The sequence below is a fragment of the Cebidichthys violaceus genome, unplaced genomic scaffold, assembly GCF_023349555.1.
Source record: "Cebidichthys violaceus isolate CVI_PGR_0920_01 unplaced genomic scaffold, fCebVio1.0.p SCAF_20, whole genome shotgun sequence".
Lineage (NCBI taxonomy): Eukaryota > Metazoa > Chordata > Actinopteri > Perciformes > Stichaeidae > Cebidichthys > Cebidichthys violaceus.
The window spans coordinates 12,151,535-12,178,755 of NW_027176373.1; the positions used below are offsets into that span (position 1 = coordinate 12,151,535).

The 27,221-nt window shown below is 40.1% G+C and overlaps 1 protein-coding gene across 4 annotated transcripts in view; it reads left to right on the top strand.

The window, feature by feature from the left end:
- The first annotated feature begins 20,499 nt into the window (after positions 1 to 20,499).
- Positions 20,500 to 27,221, top strand: part of robo2 (roundabout, axon guidance receptor, homolog 2 (Drosophila)) — a 77,741-nt gene continuing 71,019 nt past the window's right edge. For all 4 annotated transcript variants that reach the window (XM_068716404.1, XM_068716405.1, XM_068716406.1 and 1 more), the window contains exons 1-2: positions 20,500 to 20,925; positions 24,630 to 24,956. In XM_068716404.1, coding sequence (XP_068572505.1) covers positions 20,871 to 20,925; positions 24,630 to 24,956 — 382 coding nt within the window. In that variant the 5' untranslated portion in view covers positions 20,500 to 20,870. The remainder of the gene's footprint in view (positions 20,926 to 24,629; positions 24,957 to 27,221) is intronic.

Consider the following 27,221-nt stretch of genomic DNA (forward strand, 5'->3'; position numbering starts at 1 on the left):
AAGTAAATTCAGAATGCCCCAGCTTTCATTCCTCAAAATGTACCCAGGCCCCCCTCCTCTTTATTTCACTATATGCACGTATTTATGTGTTCATGAATTATCTGTTACTACCAAATTCACTCAATAAAGACACAAATGAAGTACTATTCAAGCGAATCTTCTAAATACATTTTTCTCCTCTGTCCTGGTGGAATATTTCTCCAGTTTTCCTAAACCCTCAATGCAGGTTCAAGTTAAAGGCCAGGAATTATTCATCAGCTGTGTCTACAGAAAGAATAATATGCTGGGGGGGGGGGAACAAGACATGTTGTGAATCACGTTTAGTGATTCTCATCCTAAACACCAGATTACTGCTTTTCCACCACTTGATGGCAGTGTAACTGTGGATATTTGCATTTGCCTAAAATGATAAAAGGAAACCTGTGTTGCTGTGGAAAATACCACCCATGGTACCTGATGGCAACCAGTTATTTATTTGGCAAAACATGTGAGTAGGGACACATACGCACTACAGATGAGATAACGCCACAAACCTCATGAGAAAGGTAGACCAACAGAGAAACCCAATGGTAATTGGGGGGGTCCAAGAGCACCTCATGAGGCCTGTATCTGCTGTTCATAGGATAAAAAAAAGAATATTAAGGAGTAAAACACAACATTTCTATCTGCATGTTTGCCACTGAATGTGCATATGTGCCAAGTATTCATAGCTTATTTCAAGGCAAAACAAAAAGAGAAGCTAAATCATGTATATTCCTTGCTTTTCAAGCGCTCAGGGCCCTGTAGCATATTCAGTTTGAGTGTCTTCCTTATTCAGTAGAGCAAGAGAAGTCCAACAGACAGCCCTGTTTGAAATGGTAAACAGCAGTTTGTGAGACAGTCAACATCAGTGTCATGAAGACTCGAGGCAGCCTGCTGGCCAAGTTTCAATGTTAAACAGAGCACTGTGTGCTGTGCTAAGATGAATATTTCATTATGAATGTCATCAGCATGCAGCGAGATGACCCGGGCACTGTATAAAATGACCAGCATCCTGCTAGTGTTTGTGCAGCGCTTTGGCAGGGATAATTGGATGAATCTCTGCCCTGAAGATGTCAGGCTGTTCTAGGGTCAGTGGGGTGTCCAGTCTGGTGCAAGATGAGTGTAATATAATGTAATTATGTACCTAGTTTACTAGCCAGGGAATGCTCTTAGCTGTTGATATCTCTAAATGGGCAACCCGTGGGCATTTTAAGGCCACCAACTTTTGTCCTTGTGGCTAAATTGAGCTTCTCTGAGCTGTGGGTCCGCACTGTGCCAGAATACATGCCATTTCAGCCGGATTTTTGCTCGCTAACAATTTGTTGAGCAATAAAAATAACAATAAGAAGACCAGGCATGAACAATCCTCCCCAAATGGTTATTTGATACTTTCGTAAATCAAAATACTCCATTGTTTTATACTCCAGTGATTCCTTAAGATCCCTGATTTTAGTTTTGTCAAAGTTATCTGCAAATTAACTTTTCTCAAGCCCCGTGTGTCAGCCCAAGTTAGGCCCTGTGGCAGTCATTCAGCGGGGAACGCGGTGAAGTTGTACAAGGTGTGTCGGCGAGATACAGCAGAGTCAAAAGCCTGCGGCACAGTGTGTATTAAGGTTAATTCGAACTGATTAGATTAAGCAGTGGGGCTGTTGCTGTGGGGAGCAGGAGCATTGTGTCGTGTCCTGCCGTGAAGGGTGCGTGTTGTGCTTCATCTCCTGCTTCTAAGTGCACTTGTATGGGTGCTACTTCATCCTTAGGGGTAGCAGGTCACATGAGTTCAATTCTTTGATAGCATACATCCAGCAGCTTGTCACACTTGATGGGAGAGTCAAATTGGCAGGGTCTGGAACAAGGGACGCACTTTGAAGGAGGCTGATGAATGCTGCTTTATATTAATGCTACATTCCTCCTAACCCTTTTCCTATTACTTAATGTTCATCATATTGAGTTTTCTCTGTGTGGTGTCTCGATATTATGTGGTCTGTCCCCGGAGAGCTGAAGTCATTTCCCCTGTTATCCTTCTTTTTTTTATTTCTATGTCCCTGTAACGCTGCCTGAGACAGAGCACTATACGCTTTTGCCTATCTGCATGCACATTATATTACAGTCGCCTGGGTTTGTCTTTTCCTTTGTGTGATTCCTGCTCATCCAAAGTAAGGTTCTTTGTTGTTCCTCCCCGGGCCTTTCGGAAGCCTTCAGTATTTGCACTTTTAAGAACACTGTGTGCTAACGTCTCAACTGGGCTATCACAATGTGAAAGAATATTTATTGTTATTTTTTACCTTTATTTAACCAGATAAGTCAATTGAGAACCTGTTTTTATTTTCAGTGACGACCTGGCCAAAAAGCTAGCAACAGGAAGCAATTCTATAGAAGACAAAATAAAACATAGACACATCTTAAACAGTCTCATACAAAAACGATAACATCACAACATGTACAATTTATAAAACGACTGGAGAAGCAAATTCAGAAGCAGGTGCAGTGATCAGAGACTATCGTTTGTACTGAGTTATGAAAGGAGGGTTACGGAATGAGGGTGAGGAGTTTTAGCTTCTTTTGCAACTCATTCCAGTCGCTTTGAGCAGCAAACTGGAATGAGAAACGGCCGAATGACCATGTCGTTGAGATATACACAATGAAATGTGTCCAAACAACACAAAGATAATACTGCCACTCAAGAAAGCTCCATGAGGCTGTACTTACGCACTGCGATGCTTTAAGCTCACACTGTGACATTGTTCATTGTTAGTTGACTCCTCAACTCCACTAATTTACATATTTGTATAAATGTTCCTTGTGCGTGTAGCGTGGAAAGGGCTACAACTACATTTCATTGTGCAATCCTGTTTTGTACAACATGATGACATAATAAATCCTTGAATCCATGTTCACAATCTTGGTTTAGCGCGTTAGCATGCTAACATTTGCTTATCACACTACCATAGGTTGAGGCGGATGACGATGTCATTAGTTTTGCAGGTATTTGGTCAAGTATTGAACAAAATTTTAATTTTGACCTGAGAGTTTAAAGTCAGAGATCACCTAAGTATTACTGTTTATCCTGTGAAGAAACATTAATATACAAATGTACCCAATGTCATGGTAATCCATTCAACATTTGTCAAGACACTTAAAAACCCAAAAGTCAACCTCATGGTGGTGTTCGGGGAAAGTATGCTGCAAGCATGGCTAAACATTTTCACAATTCCAATATGAATACAGTGAAAGTGAAGAATTTCAATTTCCAGCTTAAAAATTAAAAATACATTTCACATATTCCAGTCATGCATCAGTGAACTAGTAAGTATGTTTTGCATCCAGAGTATTACCGCAGAATTGTTTGTTGGCAAAATACAGGTAAGAAGGAGTGAAACAATATAACACCTCTGATGAACATCACTCCTGAGTGCTTTTCATAAGATGTGCATGCTGGGACTTAACTCATTAAGACATGAAAAATTTAAATCCTCATGAGCACATTTATTGCATCCAGAAGCAAACTAGATACAAAATATTATATATATATATATATATATATATATATATATATATATATATATATATATATATATATATATATATATATATATATATATATATATATATATATTGCAGAATTGAAATCTGCAGGAAATAAAAATAAAAGAGGATTGGAGAGACACACCTGGTTTACTCAGAGAAAACTAAGAAAATGATGAGCAGCTTGGTTAAGCTGACAGGTCTTAAATCTGTCTGTGTTGATGTTTAGATATGCAGATTCACTAGCTGTGAGGATGTGACAAAATGCTGCAACCCAAGCTGATAAGAGAGATGTAAACAGCTGGTATTAGATAAAGGAGTGCCAATTAAGACACAGCCAGAAGTGATGAAATATAGGAAACATGAGACACAAACTGCATGCAATTATCAAATTTTAGCCCACTATTAATTTTGACAACATACTACATTTTATTTTGCTTTGGGTTCGAATGAGAAGATTAAGAATGTGCTCATTTGCTTTTTGCATTGCAGAGTTTGTTTATATGGCATCATGCCATTACAGGATTAAGTTGAATATGCATGGCCCACTTTTTTTTTTTTTTTTTTAAATCTGGCTAAGAATGTTTTTAGATGCTAAAATGTGTGCGACACGATGACTAGCAGCAGTGTGACTACCGAATGAACCAGTGACTACAAGGTGAGCGGATGAAAGCAGCGTCACCGAGATGCCCTGCACAGGACAGAATATGCCATTGATAAAGAACACTAAGAACAGCACATAAGTTCACACCCTCAATTCATTTCCTGTCACTTTGATTGGATTTCTCTGCAAGTAGATTGCTCATATGCAGATCTGTACTGAAGTGTGTGTTACTCAGAGCCAGCTTCCATCTGAATTCAAATATATTTCACCTAGAGAAAAAGAAATCACAAGACACGTCTGGATATGGATGGTACACTTGCATTAATGTTAACATTGTTTAAACACACACCGGCAAAGAATGAACGTGTCTACATCTCCTTTCCAATTAAGCTCCTGTTACTACATATTAAGTGCTCAACTTAAGCTGCGGGCAGCAGAGGATGCATTTCAACAGAGCTGGATATCCTTTCATTCTGTCTTGACATACAGTGTATGTGAAGATATTACCAAGCCACAAAAAAAATAAAAAATTATTGCAGCCAAATTGAGACTCTTCATCTGTAAGCTGCTTTAAGACTCACTAACGGCTTAGCTTTCCCTTATTAGTATTGGCTGCTGTGTAGATTCAGCACACTACCCCCGTTCCCTCTATTTGCCACCCATCTATTTATCTTTGATGCTACCATGTGCATTGATCATTTCAAGCAGACCCCTTAAGCCCCCCCTCCCCCCATCTTCAAGTTGCATGTTAACACCATAGCGTGGTGGTTTTTATGCAAATAGATCGTATTGATTGTCCAGCATGTATTCTCTTCAAACAGTTTTCTTTCTCAGAGTCCACCTGGGGGTACATTGAAACAGAATGTGTTTTATCCAAATGAAAACTATTTGAGCTGCCTACTCATGCAAGAATAATTGCAGATTTTGTCCATAGAATATTTCACCATTAAAGGTTCAAGCACCAGGTGAGAGTATCTCTTGTTCCCGAAGACATCGCAACATTTTAAGTACGCGAGAGGCACATCATCTTCTGAATAATCTATGAATAGGCTGATTTTCCAGCTAGATGTGCAGTGAGTAGCATCTCCTGGGAATTAATGCAAATGTGGTGGATATATTCCTTTGTATCTTTGCAGTCTTGAGAGTGCCATCTATTGTATATTATGTATCAGCTTTTCTCCTGTCTGTTTGACACCCAAAACAACAGCATAGTAGAATGGATGATTTTTATGGAAATAACAGAAGATATGTCTGAAATCTTGCATATTTAAAAACTGCAAATAAAGTCTACGAACTATTTCGTACAACTTAGTGAACATTGAGGTGGTAGGGGCAGCAAATGTGTTGCTTTTGAGAAACTGATGCCTTTCTCACCAACTGTATTCACAAAAAGACTGTCAGATTTCCCCAATATGGTTTGTTTACCACAGCCCAGAAGTAGGGGGCAGCAGTGCAGTACAGACAGTTAGCTGCTGTTGTTAATTGCGGCATTGAAAAGGTGATAAAAACTGCAGTGGCAGACGGGGCAGATACTGGTGGCAGAGGTTGGATCAACAGTATGTGTTATTCTGTGCATCAGAAATGTGCAGCTACTGTACACTAACTGACTTACCGTCACATCCAAAACTGGCCAACAAAGGAAAATGTTTGAGTTTGATTATAAATATACGCCACTTTTGGAAATCTCGACGCAGATTGGTAGGAAATATTATTTGCTCTGAAGCTGAACACAAATATTTAAAATAAGTACTTCAACAGCTGCTCAGCACCCACAGCTGTGGCCCATTCTCTTTGATTACCTCCTAAAACCCTCTGCGCTTCACTCAAACGTGCTTCCAGTGCTATAAACATACAGTAGGGCTTAGTTATGTCTTCACATTTACTGTCAGGCAGACAGAGGAAATTCAGCTCTGTTTAAATGCATCCTCTGCTGCCCGGAGCTTAAGTTGAGCACTTAATATGTAGTAAAAGGAGCTTAATTGGAAAGAACATGTAGACACTTTCCATACCTACTGCATCCCCAGTAGGTGTGATTGTAAGTGTAAACCAACACATCCTCATACATAAATGACAGAGTAGGTTGGTTGCCAGTGACTCAAAAAAACAACATATATGACTGCTCTATTTACCGTGGTGATGACGGCATGGTATAAAACACACAGAAACCTGTTCCAAGCACATTCTAACTTTCACCTACTGCATCGTAAATTCAGCTACCTTACATCAATGATGCAGAACAGCAAGCTGGCCACATGCTGACCGTTGACAGACCATGACGTGACCCATTGGTAGAGCTAAGTACAACCAAACGCTGATGAAGACATTTTTAGGTGACCAAAATGTTACAATTAACTGAAAAAACAGTGATGAAAGAAGAACACAGAAAACTCCCAGACTGGATAGCAACGTGGTAGCTACATGTCAATCACCAGGTAGCCACGCCTTACAGTACTCTAAATAGGACCATCATTTACTAAATGGACATCATGCTGTATTGAAGAAAACTTGAAGCTAACAATTGAGACCATAAAGTCATGCTTACAATCTTTATTGGGTCATTTTCTCACAATTTGACTTATTTGTGCAAGCACAGGGGAAAAATAATGATGTAACCTGACTTAACAGAGCATATCTGCTGTGTCTTTCTTTAAATAGTTCCACCTACCTTCAGACAAAAAAACATCCACAAAAACCAACAGGTAAACATTTCAGTTTGAGATTTAGAGAATTAAATCCATGAGATTGACACCCTAGAATCTGAGCACAAGGGAACATCCAGTTTCCTGTACTCAAGCTATTGAGTTCTAAAACTGGAACGTATAAAAACTTTATACATGGTTTTGTAGCAAAATACAACATTACAGTAAGTTCCTCCACTATGGTTAATGGTGTTGTTCAATACAAGGTCTGATGCTTTGAACCTGCATGTTGTCGCTGAAGATTGGAAGCTTTTTTGACAACAGTGTTGACAATGGTGAAGGTGGTAGCTCAAGGAAACCTATAGTAATCTCCTACCTGGGCTCAGGAGGATGGCATCTGGCACTCTGTTATATCTGTCAGAAGGTTCATGCGATCAGTTGCATGTGTGCATCTGTGTGCACCTCTGTGTCTGCCCACAGTTTATCTCGCATTCCACTGCAGCAAAATGCATAATATTTAGCATTTCCAATGCTCAAGGACCCCTCGTGGTTGCGGTGACTCACAAAACAGCTTTTATTACCATTTTTTTTTACTACCATTGACTGCCTTCTGTCTCCTCACTTTCTACTCTTAACCTGCCCCTGGTTGGGAGGGGTTAGTGATAACACAGCTGAGTGCGCTCACTTTTGGAGTTTTGGACAGTGTGGTTGGCTATCAACTAACCACTAACAGAACTACCAGTACACACGCTGCTGAGTACATTGTTACAACTCAGCCGTTGCTAAGTGGGAAGACGAGTTGGTGAGTTTGATTTTGTGTTTTGCAAGATGTGTCGTTACAGACACACCTGGTGGCGATCTGCACTCGACTGGGTGCACCGTTCTGTTTTTTTCTTCATCTCTATTTAACATTTAAATTAAATGAGGTATGAATGTTCACCTACAGTAATAATAAGTGGAGATTTTAAACATCCACTGGAAGGATGCACGTCATATTAACAGTCAAGAGGCAGTCTCAACGTACATACCCAACAGAGCCAATCCTTGCTTAGCATTTTCAAGTAGTAATTATGTTTAGTAGCCAACAAATTAGCAGGATCTAGGCTGCAGGTGAAAAAACAGCAGACTTACTCAGACCCCAAATCATTGTCTGTACAAGCTCAATGAATGCATTTCTTATTTCTGTCACAGCTCTGCCCCTTCTCTCCTGTCACTCTATCTCTCACTCACCTAATCAGCTCATTTAGTGCACCTGTTAGTCACACCCACCTCATCAGCTCAATCACTCTCACCTGCTCACTCTGCTGCACCTACTATTTAGACCCCAGTCTCTCACACTCGCTGCCAGATCATTCTCCGCGTTATGCCAGACTTTCCCGCATTTATCCTCCGATTAGTTTCCCGTTGCTGACCCTGCCTGTTTGGACTTCTCCGCCTTGCCTCTTCCCCGGTGAACAACTCAGCCTTCTGTCCCCTGCTTCCTCTGGTTTCTGTCTGCCTTCTCCCCTGACAGCTCGGTGTTCCACCGAGTGGATCTCTACACGTGTGCAGATCCAAGACTGTTTGCCTGTTGTGTGTTCAGCCTGGAATAAAGTTTCGTTCCAACTATTCCGTGTGTCCCTCGTACTGCTTCTGGGTCCTTAGCACACCCGTTACAATTTCGTGTTGTTTAAATTGGAGGTCTCCAGCACAGGGTGCTACACCAAATGAGGGTTGTCAAATGAAGCTTGACATTTGGGGTATTTACTTTGCCCCTTTTTTTGTTTTTCTCTCAAAGAACTTGGAAATTGTTAACTTCCTCCTTGGACTTGCCAGGGTCCACATGGGATCCTGTGGTAACTCTTGTGGTCAGATGCCAAATGGGCACAATTCAGATGCCGGGCACAATTCAGATGCCACACATAAATCCAAGTCCAAACAGTTTGATATTTGTGGATCTTTCTGCTCCAGTGTACGAGTAATGGTCCTGAAACGCATCCATAAAATGTGATGCATCTTCTAAGTCTTCGGGGTTTCATGATGCCACAGTTTACACAGGGATTGTGACAAGACAGGTAACGGGCAAGCAGAGCCTTTACAGTCTAATACAGTAGCTTGTTGCAGTAAGTGGGATTAATGTGTTTTATTTACTTGTCTCAACTGCAGAGAACAGGGTTTAGGGGCACAAGAGATCGTTGGTACCATATGAGCTTTACAATCATATTTATGGTGTATCATTCCTTGTTTTGTTTTTTTTGTTATTGTTCATTGACTGATGTTTGAGCTTTAGAGTGCAGGGTGGTGCATGTGCAGAGCTTGACACTTGAGGGCTTTTCAAATCCATTCTGAAGGAAGAAAGTGTATCTGTCACCTGAAGGTGTTGAGTTTTCATTAATTGTTATTCACCAAAACACAATGTGTATCTATGACTTCTGGCAAATCTATTGAAACCAATTATTTTGTCATTAAACATTTGCAAAGCTGATTGAGTATTTTAAATCCAGCATTGTTTACATCCTTGTTACCTTGCTAGTGTTTTCCCCTACTGTGGAATACTGTAGACTGGTGAAACCATTGGCAGGACTGTAGTTTGTGTATTTACGATCTCCTGCACATTTTAACACAAATGATTATTCAGAGTATTAGGTAGCATAAAACACGCCAGCATGGGAACTTTAAATCTGGCAAAACAATGAGCATGGATTAACTAGTGTGCGAGACGGGTGAAACCATAAACATGTACAAACAGTAATTTATTCATGTGTCTATTGGTACAGTAGACAATTGTAATAAAGCAGTAAATTTAAATCCAGTTTAGCTTTTCCAAACCTTAAAATTTTACAATTCTTATCAAAAACTCAACCCGCACAATTAGACTGAAGTTTGAAACGCCCATGAGGGTGCTTAGAAAGAAAAATTACATTTGCAGTAGACAAAGGTTACTCTCTCTACTACTCATCAGTGTTTGAGGGTCAACATCAGCACTGGCAATTCATTAGGTGTTCAGTCCTGTCTGACTGTAAAATATATCCTTGACCACACTTTAAGCCTCCAAAGACAAGTGGGGGACATTTTGATTGGATATTTGGATGATTGATGGTTTAGCTTTTGAAAAATATGAATTACGACTTCTAACAACAGGGGGAGATTTCTATACATTTAAGCAGTGAAGGCAGGTGTGTAAACGTTTGATGTGCAGGCATTGTGGGTCACAGAACAATTTTCCGAACAAATATAAAGATGACTCAGTAACACAAATCTGTGCTGTAATGATAAACCTGCATAAAGGGACAAATTTGCAGCTAGTAGCCAAAATCTTGTCAAGAAACCACACTTTCAGCGGCGTTTTTAAAAAGTTACTTTGAAGTAGGATAAAAGTGCCTTTTTAATTGGTTACTTTTTAACCATGTTTCAAACTAAGGAATATAAAGTAATATATTTTCCATTGTTTACTTTCTGTGCATATCTCTTGTGCTGCCATGTATGTCATCAATCCCTGATTTCAAATGTAATTAAAATAGTAAGAGTATTCATGTTTAAAAGGATTTTGACAAAGTAATTTATACCAAGTACTGAGATTGCTTTGTTTCTCAGGTAGCTTATTAACAGCAAAACAAAATGAGGCCTAATGACAGCAGCAGGAATAATCCGTCCGCCTGCTCATATTATCATCTCTCACAAACATAGCCTCCAAAAATATCACTCATCATACAAATCAACAGTCCTATGTTGGTGATAGGCTCTCAAAGGACTTCACTCAGCCAATATTTAATCTTGTCCACAGTATTAGGGATGGCATGTTACATTAACAATACTTGACATTCTCTATCACTAAGGCCAGCTGTAGAGGCTGCCTCTGCCATTCACTTCATGCTGCTTCTGACATCAGTGGATAGTTGAGGAACTAATAGTTTGACTGATTTACTGCAGAGACACCTGGGGGCATCACTGTAGCTAAGTCTACTACTAGAGATGACAAATGAAGTTAGAACGTTCACTAAGTTCAGGAACAAAAGATACAGTTTCCCGTGCCAGAAGAGACATCCGTATTTAAATCTGTGTTCTTTCTAAGCCTAATCGCTCATCTGTCAATATAAGTTTATTTCCCCATTTTGCCACAATGTGCTTCTTTTTAAACACTGATCTCTTTAATAAAGATCTGACAAGACCTGTTTATTTCCTTTCAACTGTCCACCACCCTCAAGGCGTATCACAGCCTTCCCTGTTGAGCTCCGTTGGTATACATTCCCCCATACAGGAAAGAATCCCATAGAAAGAAAAAGGAGACCAATATAAAGCCTACTGTATTACAGTGTGCAGTTCAGTTTAACAATCGGACAAAATTAGTTTAAAACCATAACCATTTAATGGTTATTGTCCTTTGATAGCCACTCAAATTTCAGCTTTCTGCTGTTTCCCAAGTGGTGTAATTTTGTTTCATGAACATCTTGTCCAGCAAAATGAATCGGATGTTAATTACAGACATTGAGCAAGTATAAACAATATAGACTGATTGGGTTGGGAATCCTGTAAGAGAAACATTCTGCAATGTGGTCACACTCACAGCATGATGTACTTCAGTCCTTCAGCATTTCATATTTAAGTGAACTGCTCTGCTTCCTCCTGTGGGTATAAAAAAAACCTGCCTTCTGATTCTGTGTTGGTGTCTAGGGTGACATAGTGATATTTATTGCAATGCTGCGTTCCAGACTACTCAGAGGTTGGAATTTTCCCAGTTGAAATTTCTAACTGACCTCCAAGCTTTCCAGATGACCATTAAACTTTCAGCAGTGCAGCCTCCACATTTTTAATGTTGAATTTTTCAATGTTTTTCCTGATTAACTTTTGTGCAGAGAAGATAACTTTCAGCGACTGTGACCAGCTACCTGATAACATGGCGACATCATTTTGACACATGTTTTACTCAATGACAGTGTGTATTATCTTAAATTAATACAGGGAAATATAAGTTGCCTTTTAGTTCATGGTTTACCATTTTACATTGTGTGATTCTATTGTTGTGTGATGTCAAAGAACTGCTTTTTTGTGAAATCGGGTTAGATGGATTTGCCCCGAGTTCACAAGTAGGAACTCCGACTTTTGAATGGTGTTCCATTCTACTTTCTACTTTTTTCTAGTAGGAAGTCAAAATGTATCGAGTTCTAAGTTGTCTGGAATGCAGCATAAGTGCTTAGCCCACTTACGTTGCCAGTTGAGATCCAAACATTAAACAAATAGTGTAAAGGTGAATCGTCCTCCCTGTCATATCTCCACTGTATCCTCTCCTTGGAAAATTTGAACATCTTTAAGTGACATTTGCAACTGGTTTCTAGATTACTTCATTAATGGCAAAAGTATTCCTTCTGCAAACACTTTTGATTTCAATACTTGCTTTTGAGCGGACAAAAGAGCGCTGTAGTGTTGTGCTTTCTGTTCCAAACGCTCATATGTGCTTCTGTGATTAATTTAGATTTCAATATCCAGCAGCTGAATTGGACTACTGGGCCTTTTTTCTTGGCACATGAATCCCCTTTTGTATATGAAACAATGTCACAACTATGTGATCACGAGTCATATATCACCCCCAATTCTGTCGCAACCCCATCAATCAGTGTTGTCAAGACTGATGGGGGGGTCAGAAATGACTGGGTTCAATGTTGTGTTGATGCAAGTGGCTGAGTAATGTTAGGGCAGTAGATGTAGAAGGCTTTACGTGAGTATAGGTCTGCTGCCATTTGTCTCACCGACAGCAACACTGTACAACACAGTGTCCTTGGCTGTGTAGTACATAATGTTTTTTCCAAGGTTGAGAGTCAGGAGTATTGAATTTTTTTCACACACATTGTGAGTCCCCTGTTAGCTAAGCTCTATCTCATCTCCTATGTCCCTGTCATCACTGGGGATAAGATCGACTCTAATAATGTTAAGCTTCAACAACAGTTGTGTCAGGGCTTACTGTCGCAACAATATGCTATTTCAAAGGCCAGTATGAACTCGAGATGTAAAACAAAACATTTGCTGAAAGGTCATTGGAGATGTATAGGCTTAAGACAAAGCCATCAATTACATGGTGCATGGTGTAAGTGTGTATAATGAAAGACCCTAACTTAAGCAATCATCCACATCAAGTAATTCATATTAGGGATCCTCCATGCCACTCATTTTCTCTAATACATCATATTTTGACACATTGTGCAAATCAGGTAAGGGTGACGACCAGTTGATAGGATCCTTTTCTTACTGCCACTGGGTAATTGTCTCTGTGCTGTTCATTTGAATTGGTTGAAAAATTATCATGGTTTATTTTATTATTTATTTTTCCGCTATCAAATGCTCCCTCAAACCAATGACGATAAACATTGATCAACGTGTATAAATACACAATGAGTTCAAATCAAGTTGAACTTTGATTATTAAACTCTTAAGATTGGAAGTGAAAAGTTTGGAAGTGATTTCATTTTTCAGAATCCAAATCAGTTTGAATAAGAATAACTTTTTATTATGGAGAGAAATGTTGTCAATATGTTCCCTGCTGTATTCTGCAACACCCCAGGGTTCACCCTGAACTACCTTAGCAGTTTCTGCCAATGTGAAGGAGCAGCAACGGCACTAAGGTCCTTTTGGATCACTAAGTCCCTCACCCTGTCACGCAGAGTGCTGGCCATAAATCCACGGTCACTTGTATCCACAATCTCATTCTTTCGGTCACTGCCCAGAACCTCATGACCATAGGTGAGGGACACACGGAAGACTGACCAGAAAACACAGAGTTGGTAGTGATGCGCAAAATCAGTGGGCAAACTCACTGTCCCTCTTACTCCCGCTCCCTGACACACCTGAACTCTTCTGCTTGGATCATTGGAACCCGTTAATGGAGCAGCCCAGCATTTATTCAGGAGAGAACCATGTCCTCAGAAATGGAGTTGCTGCCTGAGCCTGACTGTAGTCAAAAATTAATGTATTTTTCCTCACAGAAATGCAAATTTATGCGGCAAGAGCCTTCCAAAATCTAATCAGATCATCGACTGTAGAGGAGCGCATGACAGTTTTCCAGAAGAAACCTGTGGTGTACGTATTCAGTTTCTGTCATGTATTGTTCTTGAGTTATTATGTTCTCAATACTGTGCCTACAAAGACAGACGCCATATAACGTCCCACACCACTTTAAAATGAGACACGTCTTTCATTACATTGTGCTCTGTTCTTATGAATTGAAATCACCGAGCTATATTTATTAATACAACTTTTACATTTTTAGAACTACGTCGTGAGGATATGATGAAAAACACAAACTTAAATTGGCTCACTGTACTAATAAGAATCTGCAAATTATAATTGCCATCACTCACTTTAAATATCATCAAATAATTTAGTTTTGTCTAAATGTGGAAAATAGATGATGGATAATATTCTTTATTGAAATCCAATAAAACCATACTTATCTTAAATTTTCTATCAATATGAAGTAAACTTGATTGATCGAAAGATTATACTCCCTTAGCCTCAGTTGAACGATGTAGGTTTGGTTGATGTGCATTAAAACATATCTGATACCTGTATAAAAATGTCTGAAATTACCAAATACTTGGCATTAGATGCATTAAAATGAATTATCTATTTACATTGTTCATACCAAAGTAGGACAAGCCTCTTCTTAACATATATCCTGGGTCACATTCATAAAGTTACACATCTATAAAATTATGCTTATTTGATTTTATGAATCCTACAAAAAATACTATATTTAAGAGTTGAATATTACTATTAATCAACTGCTTCGAAACAAGGGAAGGTATTTTCTTAAGAGAATGAGAGGACATATTTCTACATTTGCAATGATAAAGTTTGGCTACCCATTTGTTAGAAAAGATCCTGTACAATTTAAATGTTGGGTTTGAATAATGAATATGTATAAACTTAATACACAAGTTACTTCATACTGTAAGGGACTTAGACCAATCTCTAAAATGGAACACTATTAAATATGTTGAAATAAAATGAAGTCATTTAAACAAGGCCTGTAGCCTGTTGTCAGATCAATCTTATTGATTAAAGTACAATACTGTTTGATGCAGTATTCAAACTGCCTACACTGACACGTGCGCTCCGTCTTACTGCATGTTTTTCTGTTTCCTTTTTTCTTTAACTAGAGACCCAGTGCTGCTTTAGAAACATCTAACAAGATTAAGAGGTGAGTGCTACATAACTCTCTCACCCATGACTACCCGTTTGAGGCACAGAAAGAGGCCATTTCTATGGAAATGCATTGTTTACACGCATGGGAGAAGACTATTATCTGCCATTTTGAAAATGTTAAGAGTACAGTGCTTCCTTGGGTGTCTCCCTCATATTGCTCTCAGAATTTCCCTTGTTTTTCTATTTTTGTTTCCTGTGCTCATCCAGAGGAAAAACAAATGGTGTAAATGTCCTCACGCCTGATTAAACTGAAGCCCTTTCTTTCTTCTACATGTCTATATCGCGAGAGAGTTACCTCACTAGTGTCCCCCAAAGTACCGCTTCCACTTTAAGAAGCTGAATGGGGCCTTTTTCACCTTGAAAGCATTTAAATGAAGATGGTGGCATTGGGCCCTTCTCTTTCCACTCTAGCAAGGTATGTCAGGAGTTCAATGGTGTTTTGTGGAGCGTGAAGGTATACAGAGGAAGCGCTGTGTCCAGTGCAAGAGAATAAAGTGATAGTAATGCATTGACAACACCACTCACCTCCAAGAAAGCAAACTGCATCTCCTAAGAAGAGACATCTTGTGATGTCTAGCTCTGATTTCAAGAGTCCTCTGCACATTACTTCAAAAGTCCCCCGAGAGGCATGGTACAGTTTAACAGCCTCGATCCAGAATGGGTAAAATAAACAAACAGTTTTGACGGCAAAAAGACACATGCATGACAATTCTATTATATTCTATGTAACTATTCTAGAAATGCATGTAGCTAAATGCAGCGTTCTCTTAATATTCTTTTGCAAACTTAAACAACTTTCTCCGGTGTGAGGGAGCTATGGAACGTCCGGTTTTCAATTCCATCGCGGAGGACGGCAACAAGATAAAATGTTTTAACTTTGGAAGTCTACCTGTGACCTGTTTTGACCGGTTTTCTCTGCAGGCCTCACCTAATTCTACCGTCCTGCTCTCATCTACTAACATGATGTCCGGTTTGCCGTCTTCAGTCTGCCTTAGTAGCATTAGTGCATGTGGCGCCGGTGCCAGGGGTTTCTGCCCAACTCTCTTTAAGCTGGTCCTGCTTGGGAAACCTCTGACTCTAAACATAGTGTCAAATATATCCCTTTTTTTTGCATTAATCAGGCCAATGGCCATTGATGCGTAATGATAAAAACTCATTCAGTTATTTATTAACTCACCATACAACCTGTAAAGTTTGTGTTTGCTGGCAGCAGCAGCACACAGCCTAGAGGCATCTGTCAGATATTGTGAGAAAACTGGTCCATCCTTTGATTCAGCAACTTCTCTTGCACCAGTTGACAAGGCATTGGAGCCAACTTGTGTTGATGTCACTCTATAAGGCTTTTGCAGTACTACAGTGACACTGTCCAAGTACAACAGTCTGTAATGTGACCATCAATTTTCATGGCTTGTTTCAGAGTTCACTGAGGGGTGCTGCATCGGGACTGTTGAAGGAGCAAATCCCTATCGGGGATGAACAGTCAGCTATACCTTCCTCTCAGATTGCACCGTCTCGCTACCTTCAGCCCCCAACCACCTCACATTGCAGTTTCCCTGACAGCCATTAAACCAATTCCACATTATCCTCATAACTTGTGGAACTCAGCCAATCTCAACAATAGGGGGAGATGCTCAATACAGAAACTAACCGCAGCCACCAAAGGCCCAAGTCACTGCAACTGATGGATTGTACAATACATAACAACATAATTGATGTCATATGGAGCCATTTCCAGTTCAATACAATACAACTTTATTCATCATGTGGAGCCATTTGAGAGACAGTGATCTGCAATCCAAAATGATGAGCTGCAACCAGTAGCCACAATAGGATTGGTAGTGCTACTGTATAAATGCTTTTGATCTTGTTTTTAATGTGTATGTGAGTGTATGTCTAAGTATTGGTCTTTGGAAGTTATTGACCACAGTGGAATAATGTAGATAGTTATTTATTTGTCTTGTATTTGATGTCTTTTTTCCAATAAAACAAGAAATTGGAGCACAATAAAGGTAGGGGAGCAGTTGTATTAAAAAAGGTAAAGAAATGCACGTTTTCTTGACGGAAAGGGAAAAGGCCAAGGTACTTCAAAGATGTATGGTTTTATTGGATGTAACGCAATTGAAAATGCTGGGTCATAAAGTGTGGACGACAAAAAAAATACAGTTTACTGTGGCTTTCTATATTTCTCAGTTGTACATAATATGAAAATACTCAAATCATTGGTGTGTATTTCAAGGCACTGTTTAAGGCGTCCACTGGACTTACCACCCTAAGCTGTATGACAGAGCTTTGTCACTTGTACAGGTTTGGACTTTGTGGTCAGGACACATGTCTACTCCGTCTACTCTCACTAAGGCTGAGCTTGCCTTGTGTTGAACACACTGTCACACGCACACACACACACACACACACACACACATACACACACACACACACACACACACACACACACACACACACACACACACACACACACACACACACACACCATCTGTTACCTTCAACACTCCTGGCTTGGACAAACACGGTTATGAGTAGGTAATGGTGCGGACAAAACTTGTGACCTTGACACTGTCTCCTATGTGTGATCAACAGAGAGAGAGAGAGAGAGAGAGAGAGAGAGAGAGAGAGAGAGAGAGAGAGAGAGAGAGAGAGAGAGATTGATGAGAGTCAGAAGCCCTTTTGAATTTGGTTTGTGTGAGAAAGGCAGCAAAGTCCCACGTTGCCTGGAAACATGACTGTCTGTGTGTGATGAAAGATGGAGTTTTTCTCTGCCTCTCTTATCTTATTCAACTTCAAAGATAAACATCAAATCAACTCCCTCAATACACGTACATTCTCTTTTTTTGACCTCATACAAGGCATAAAATGCCATTACGCAGTTACTTATGCCGCATGCCATTTTGTCCTGTCTCCATCTTAATGGTATTTTCATGGTATTTCAACACACACACACACACACACACACACACACACACACACACACACACACACACACACACACACACACGCACCTATCTATCTATCTATCTATCTATCTATCTATCTATCTATCTATCTATATATCTATATATATATATATATATATATATATATATATATATATATCTATATATATATATATATATATAGATATATATATATATATATATATATCTATATATATATATCTATATATATATATATATATATATAGATATATATATATATATAGATCTATATATATATATATAGATCTATATATAAGAGTGACAATGTATCTTATTTAAGAACAAAATCAACGATACGAGATTAGCACTATTGCGATTGCCTCTCAATGACTCTCAACATGATGGCTGAGCCGGTGGCTCGCAGCTAACGGTGCTAACAGCGCTAACAGTGAAAACAACGGCAAATGTGCTGACAGCGCTAACGTTGTTTACCTGACGGGGAATCAGAGGTTGGTACTGCACTTCCACGGCGACGCCGATTTCAGCTGTATGAGCACAGCTTAGAGCAGCGGCCGTGAGCTAGACAGTGGGGCACACCAACCTGCATTAACATGCATTAAACGCACACGCAGCCGGCCCAGCTATGTCAACAGAGCAAGGAGAAGCTGTCTGTGTTGCATACAGTACTAACAGTAGCTGCCAATACACATGTTTCAGTGGTTTCATCTGATGTACACCTGACAGAGAAGTGTTCATATTGTCTCAAACTTCACGTCTATAACTCTTCCTAACTGTGTCACAGGATGATGTTCATTAATCGTCACATTTCCCAGCGTCTAGACTGAATATTTTAATATCTCTCTTGCATTTAAACACTGGCATTACCATTTTGGCTTCCACTATGTCTGTTACTTGCGCTCCCAATTCTCTGTGGGAAGAGATATGAGATTGATAGGAAAAATTTTTTCAACAGTAAGTGCTCATGATGAATAGCAGCATCACTGTGTATTAAGTCATTTGGTACAATTAGCACTAACGTGTTCTTGAAGTTTCCTTCTCAGATCATTAAAGTTCACCTTGATGGATTTTGTGAGGTTATTAATTTCTTCAAAAGCCTATTTATTATCTCTTTGCACTTCTGAAAGACAGGAAGTGATTGTGCAATGTGTTAAGGTCACCCTCTGCATAAAATCTGAAAACAGTCTCTGACAAGTTACTTATGTTCTCCACAGCATTGTGGATTTCCTTGATCCCAAATGAATACTTTTTTTTCCTCCAAAAATGGCACTTAAATATTGCAGCCCTCAGTTTTCTTGCATTATTGAATCGAAAATAAAAAGCGATTGAGGCAAGTCTTCGCAACACTATAAACTGAGCTGAGCTGCCATAAGAACAATCTGACAGGAAAATGCTATTGACGACATTGTTCTCTGATGGATGAGATCTGTCCAATTAAAATTAATGTTTTCACTTTACACCCCCTTCACGCAGCCTCAATTTAGCCATCGTCCACAATAACTATTCAATATACTGCTGTGAACACAATGCTAAAAATGGTTTAATTTCACCCTCTAGATCAATAACACCTGATTCAGCCCGTCTCATTCTCCTCTCACAGTGAGCCGCTGCATTTATAATGCCATTGATGATATTGAGCAGAATAAGCACCTCCGGCTGTGGGTGTGAATGAAGTGACATTTCTTTACAGATATATACACCTTTTTTGTGAAAGCTTTTTCAACCATGAACATGGAAATAAAATGCCACCTGGTAAAACTGGGGGGAGGGGTTAGATTATTTGACTTGACACATTGTGTTTGACAGGATGGTGGTGCAAGGGTTAGGGGGTTAAAAGGAGAAAAGTCCACAAAACTAATGCATCTATTCTGTGCGATGTTTGTTTGTTGGACAAACAAAAAGGCTCCAGTGACAAAACTGTGTTAAGGTTGCAATGTTGCATACCAGAGCATTAGCTTGGGGATGTTATGTTTTGATTAATTAGATGGTCCTGATTTAAGTGTGTAAAAGTAAAAGTAAACCTGGTAGACTGTCCTATGTGTGTGCACAGAACACGTGTCCTGATGCTGCATGATAATAACATGCAAGGAGCAGATGACAAGAAACAATATACAGAGACAAGTCAGTATAAATAAAGGACATTTAATTAGCTCTTTGGAGAGCAAGAAAATTAAATACAATAAAATAATTGTTGCAATAAATCCACAAACGGTAATGGACATCTAATCTCCAAGAAAGAATAAAACAAAATGGCCAGAGTAGCATACTTTCATTTGAATATTGATCATGCTGCATGTGTGTAGTGAATCTCTGAGCTGTTTTTGTTAAATTGCCTCCCAGAAAAAAAGAGGGGGGTGGGACACACTAATGAGCATCATTATCAACATCTAATTGTCCAGAATGCAAAGTGCCGCTGAGTTTTTGATGTTCAGATCTATTGTGTGTGCTTTATTTGCCGGTTAGTTTCTCCCAGGGCAGCGGAGTGGAGAGGAGGGGCTGCTGCTGTTGTGCTGCACCGTGCAGCCACTCACCTCTGACTGAAAGCTCGTCTCAACCTTTCATCCCTCAACTTGTCCCGCGTGGGGATGGATGCGTTTCCCCGCGGTCGGACCCGGTAAAAAAGTGTCAGAAGAATGCGGTCGGACGGGGGAACCGTCAGTCACCGGAGTATCTTTGGGCGTCGGTGATGATTGCGATTGGCGACTGCAGAAATTTCCAACGTGTCGGCGAGTCTACAGACCCCCGCTCACTGGCGCGCTCTGCGAGAGGAAGAATGGACGTGTGAATGGTTTCTTTTCAGCGGCTGAAATGACCGATTTGGTTCTTTGAGTTCACGAACTTTAAACAGTTACTCGTCTCAACACCGCACAAGTGGAAACAGCATTGATTGATTCATTGACTTGTTTATTTTGCTTGAGGAGGAATTCATGCGCCGATAGCTCACGGGGCCAATATGCCAGGATGGGTCCTCTACAGTATTTATTTCTCTGTGGACTTCTGTACACCCAAACCGACGGTAAGTTAATGTTTACGTCTATTAATACATGTTATTGTTGGGATGATGTTTTCCCTCACGTATATCTCCAGGAAGACACTCTGTGACCTGAAGCGTATTATTCGATCCATGTTCTTGTCGGTGCAAGTGCGTCAAGATGATACCGAGTATGGTATCCCACATGTTCTACAGTGAATGTGTTGTTCCTATTAAATCCGTGTTTCAAATCATAAACGCACCATGCCAATGCGCCATGTCATAGTTGGTTCCTTCAGTGTTGATTAAGGTTTTGTGCCAGGTCAACTGTTTAAATGGCTCATGCAGACGAAAGTTGCTCATTTATTCATAAGGGCTGCCCTAATTGAACACATTTGTTACTCTTTGGCAGCCTACGAATGTCGTGTATTATCGCAAGTATTGCGATTTGAAACGTGTGCTGGCATAATAAAAAATAAATTTAAAAAATCTGAACCTCATTAAACTTTTTGTATTGTCGAAGAAAAAGGGCCTTAATTCATTTTGTTTGAATCAATTTAATCTCATATGCGGCTTGCCTTGTATACTCTAGTGTTGCAAACGCATCGTTTATCAGACTGTGCTCACAGTTTGCTGTGGTGGGCTTACCGTGGGTCATATTCTGTGTGACCTACAATGCGAAAGGTTGCTCAGGCAGATGATGGAGCTGACTGTATGTCCTATAGCTGAAATGGCTAATGTGCCATAAAGAAGATACTTACTCACACTGTATATTGTTGAAATTCACCCCATAACTGTTTGTGTCTACACTACATGGACTGACTGTACATACTATATGTTCCGGTACGGCTCCACCTAATAGACATATCTAAGCTTCTTGACAGGAAGTGTTTTGACAAAGTGTTTTGTAGCCTAGTTTTTGGTCCCCTGTCGCCCATATAACGTAAATCTGTGTCAGTGGAGTAAATTAATTGCAGGTGTGGATTTGGGTGGTTCCAGGACACTGGAATTGCTACGTTGCCAGTTTATTTAAAACAGCCCATCTGTGCATTGTAAAGCCAAAGCACTGCAATGGCTCTGCAGTTCTTCCTACAGTATCTTTGTGAAGCTGATCAGTTTTTTTTTTTACAACATTTCAGGGACGTGTTGATTGTACTCTTTTGTTTCACTGCTGCTGAAAGGAGTTAAATAATAATACCCCAGTTTACATACATTTAAATACGTTTTTCTGACACAGTCTTAACAAAAACATTACAAGCTTCTCCGGATAAGGATTAATTGCAGGGCTACTGCAGCTTGTAATGTAATCTGCATATTCAGTATATGTGATAAACAGGTAGGTGTACATTTCAGCCTTTCCAATGTAGTAGTCAAAATTCAACCATCTGTGAGAAGGAAGCATAAGTACTCCCAATTGTTGGTGTCTGACTGACTATGCCTTTGGCAATATGTAATCTGTGATCTATTAGAGAGAATAATGCTGAGAGTGTGCAGTCTGTGCACAATACAATTTATATTGCACAGATCTGTGTGCCCATTTTGACTATCTATCTATATAAGGTTTTTATAAGATTTGCTGATTTTGAATTTGCTGAGCATGGACTGACTTTTTTGCTGGTGACATGTCAAACTTCATTTTCAACTGATAAAGAACCCGAAAGACATGTGCTCTGCACTCAACAATCAAATAATCTTTTGGTTGTAAACTGAAATTGAGTTCCTCTGAACTTGACTGGTGGACAGATGTCACCTCAAAGTGACTTTTATTAGAGTCGTCCCTGCTTACAAGCCCTTACATGTCCCTGACCAGCTTTTTCTGCCAGACCTTTGGGTTTCAGCTTCAGCACCATGGACAGATCCCCATAAACCGACCCACTGGCGGAGAGAAAAAAAAGACATGGGTGTACAAGAAGCTTGAGGCTTAACAGCTTTAGGCAGTCCTAGGCTAAAAGATAAGCCACATTTTGGACATTTTCTGACTGCAACCATTCTAAGAAACTTTCCTTTAAGACATGATTGAATTTCTAACCTGAAACGTTATGAATACACAACTATTCAGCTATTAAAAGTCCATCATTTATTTCAAGGAGTAACATAGAAAAAAATATCCATCTTTTAATTTTCCGTCTACTTATTTATATTCAGGGTCATGGGGTGCTGGAGCATGCATTGAGCAGAAAGCAGGCAAACCCCCTGGTTGGGTTGCCAGTCCATCACAGGGCAAACAGTCTGACAGGACCCTGCAGGACCTTCTTGCTGTTAGATGACAGTACCAACCACTGAGCCACTGAGAGAGCCACAATTTAAATGATCTAATTTCTATTCCGTTGTCTGACAGCACAAGTCAAACCGTACATTAGCCACAGTGAAGACGGGGTAATGGGACAACCAATTAGAAGTAGTCAGTATCCCACGGACTGTGTGTTTGTGCGTCCTTGTGGATCCACACAAATGTTACCCACCCGTAGAGACATACATATAGGTTTTTAAAAGGCATGTTAAAAACATAATGTATCAACACGGTTCGTGTGTTGGCGACAGCTAATGGAATGCTTTCTGTCAACAAACCACTTAACATTATAGACTGTCACATCAATTTTACTCATATTTGCAGCTTTATTTCTGTTGCTGTGTAGCAGCCAATCATCCCGGTTGCTCTTACAATTTGTATGATTTGTCACCATCAAAGGCAAAAAGACAAGAGACCGTGTAACGTCATTTTAATTTATTTATATCTCATTTATTTCTTTGCCTCATGGGCGTCCAAAAAGTCTGTTTTAGCGACTCGAAAATCACCTTCTACATTTGTTTGCATGCACACAACAGAAAAAAAAGCAAGACCTTTCAACACAGATATTATAATGTGCTCACCATGAAACAGATGAGAGTTGTGATGCTGTGTCTGTAAACAAACATAGTGCCACTACATTTTAGTCATTCCTCTGTGACATTTAGAGGTAGAATTTAAGAACAGCTCTGAAGGTGTTCACATGGCCAAATAAATGGAAGGAATGTTGCAGTGTAAGGGTTGTTAACTGGGTCACTGTTACACAAATTACCATGTTATTCTTATCAGCATAGTCGGGATCATTCTCATGACATTTGCTGAAGATTGACTATCAAACACGTAATATTATTCATGTTAATATAATAATGTAACCTTTAAGGGGAATTGTAAACTTTGCGTATCCACACTATTTAATTTCAAAGTGATAAAAATCCAATGTAGCAGTCACTGTTCTACACCCACTGAGACAACATGTTTGATGATGTCAGTGTTTGATGGAAAGCGTTAATGAAAAAGCTAATGAGATGTAATGACTCCTCAGCTCCTGTCTGTGAAAGTAAATATGGGAGCCTGAGTGTAGTAGCACTGCAAGTAGCGCAGCCAATATGAACCCAACACTAATCAACTTTCCTTTCACAGACTGTAATGAAACCATACTTAGTTTTAGTTTACCAACCACATTTACAAATGTTTGTACATCTGTTTAAAAAGCAGGAAAAATATAAGTTGTCATTTTTTTCTCTTAATATAAATCGGCAATAAACAACTCCCTCTCATGTGCTGTTTTTAGTTTGTAATACATTTTGGTTGCCGTGCACTTTGCACTCTGTTTTGACATGCTTACTAGATAGTTAACTTCATTATTCCCAAATATACGGCTGTTGCTGCTGCAGTAAAATTGCAGTATGTATTTATTAAGACTATTTCTTTAATGGGACTTTTGCTGTCATTCCCTCTCTAGGGTCTCGTCTTCGCCAGGAAGACTCCCCTCCCCGCATAGTGGAGCACCCCTCTGACCTCATTGTGTCCAAAGGGGAACCGGCCACTCTCAACTGTAAGGCCGAGGGCCGTCCGACCCCAACGGTGGAATGGTACAAAGACGGGGAGCGCGTTGAGACGGACCGCGACAACCCCCGCTCCCACCGCATGCTGCTGCCCAGCGGGTCCCTCTTCTTCCTACGTATCATCCACGGACGACGGAGCAAGCCCGACGATGGCAGCTACGTGTGTCTGGCCCGAAACTATCTGGGGGAGGCCGTAAGCCGGAACGCATCTCTAGAAGTAGCATGTAAGTCTTGAGTTTTCATCCTATCCCTCTGGGCACAAAGGTACTGCCCTGGTCAAAGCAATCTCAGTGTTGCATGACAACACAGTGGAAACATTGTTTAGCAGTGTGTATTGAGGTTGGTAACCTTTCTTGTGGAGTATGTGAACATGAGAAAAGTGTTAATGTTGAATCTGAAAAAGGTAGAGTTTATGTTAAATTAAGCATAACGTTTTGGGGCTGCTGTGCTGAGAGATCCATATATAAGATGCCATCTGTCATAATATGAGCAACGTCACCTTTCCACCTACAAGCATGAGTGTTTGTGTCTGTGTATGCTTACCCGTGTGCATAACTTGTGTGCGCATATCCGTGCGATTATGTTTTCCGACTGCTAGTGAGACCTGTTTGGATGACCTGTTTGAGTAATGTATGGGCAGAGCTGTGAATCGCTCCAGGGACGGAGAGGGAAGGGGGCAGGATTTTAACCTAGCTAACTCTCTCTCACTGTTTGGATTTGGAAAGATGCAGCCAGCTCCCAGCCAGTTCTCTCCCTGTGTGGGAGAGACGCGCTCTGGGCTATTCACATTTCCATTATGTGCTAAACTGAGCTGATTTCTTGCCATGAACAAGATGCACACACGCTCGGACACACAAACAGATATACATGAATCGTGCACACACAAACACCCACACTGTCTCTCCTGCTCTCTGTTTCTCACTCTCATAGAGGTGTAGTACACACCCAGGAAATAGGGAATTCCAGGCAAACATTATATTGCAGTTTGATTTTGAATTTACAAAACATTTCGCCGCCCAATGATTGCTGTATAGATGTCTTTTTTAAATATGGGAGTTGTTGCACCTGAGAATTGCAAGGGACACTCCCCAGCAGAATTATGGTCTTTGTGGTGCTATTGTGGTTCCTGCGGATTTGTCTCCCATTCCGGATTCCGTATTTGGCTTTATGGGGAAATCATGAAATAGGAAGGCGAAAAAAAGAAGAAGAAAAGACTGAGATAAGAGCCCCGAACCTAATAGCGACTCAGTCGAGACATTATCTGGGATCTTTGTGTCGTTTTGTGCACCACATCCTCCCTTTGTCTTATTGCCTTTTCCACATTAGACACTTATATTTCTATTGTCTTCTTTTACCGGTACTGTTTCCTCTCCTTTCTCTCTAATCAATAGCGGTGAACTGTCCTGGAAATACTAATGCTCAAGAAGATCCTGGGTAAATGGGAATGTGTGTGTGTGTGTGTGTGTGTGTATGTATGTCAGGATAGAGCATTGGCTTTTACGTATTGTGTTGTTTGATATTTAGTTGAATACTATCTCGTGCCAAAGCTGCTATAGCAGTATCCCTGTCTCACTATAATCAGTGTCTACACTGCTCTGTATGTCACATTTACATCGCACATCTTAAACAGCACAGTTGTATTTTAAGATGGGGACTAACTCTCCCTCATAAAGAAACCAGAGACCCAAAACTGTCGTTATAGTGTCAAGAGACAAATGTTATAGCCGCTCCACTGATTCCCTTGACTGAATAGAGGCAGGCTTTGTGAACACAATGACTGTGTCAGAGTGATTTTGTGGGGATTTTGTGGTTCTCCTTAAACACAATAAAGCTCATTTGTATTTTACAGCTCAAACAGGCATTCTGAATTTGTTTTCTGAGTTAATTGTCACATTCATTGTAAGTGTAGGAGCGGCAATTCTTATTGACAAATCGCAATTTTTTTTCCTATTGTTGGAGTTGGAAGAGAGGTACGATACTTATTTATCAGCAGCACATATGGAGGGTAAAATAACAGATATTTTGTTGCAAATATCAAGTACCAAACATACAGAAGCTAAATCTAAATTTCAGGAAAATGGAGTCAGCTTGAATTTTTGCTCCAGAGCAGCTGTCATAGGAGTCTTGAATGATGTCATGTAGAAAATTAAATTGTTCTTAAACATCACACAGTAAATTCCGCTGATACTGGACTAACAAATGGCACCAAAGCGTCATCCTCCCGACCAAACAGCAGTGTTATTTTTAGTTCTTTAAAGGCTTGTTTCGATATCTTCATGAATTTGTTTGTATTTTGCTTCTCTCTCTCTCTCTCTCTCTCTCTCTCTCTCTCTCTCTCTCTCTCTCTCTCTCTCTCTCTCTCTCGCTCTCTCTCTCTCTCTCTATGGGGACAGTACCATCTTGGGGAATAGGGGGTATGAGGGATTAGTGTTTGCACAGTGGGGTGCACCTCATACTTCTAAGTCTCTGTATTCCCTGGCTGCTAGACC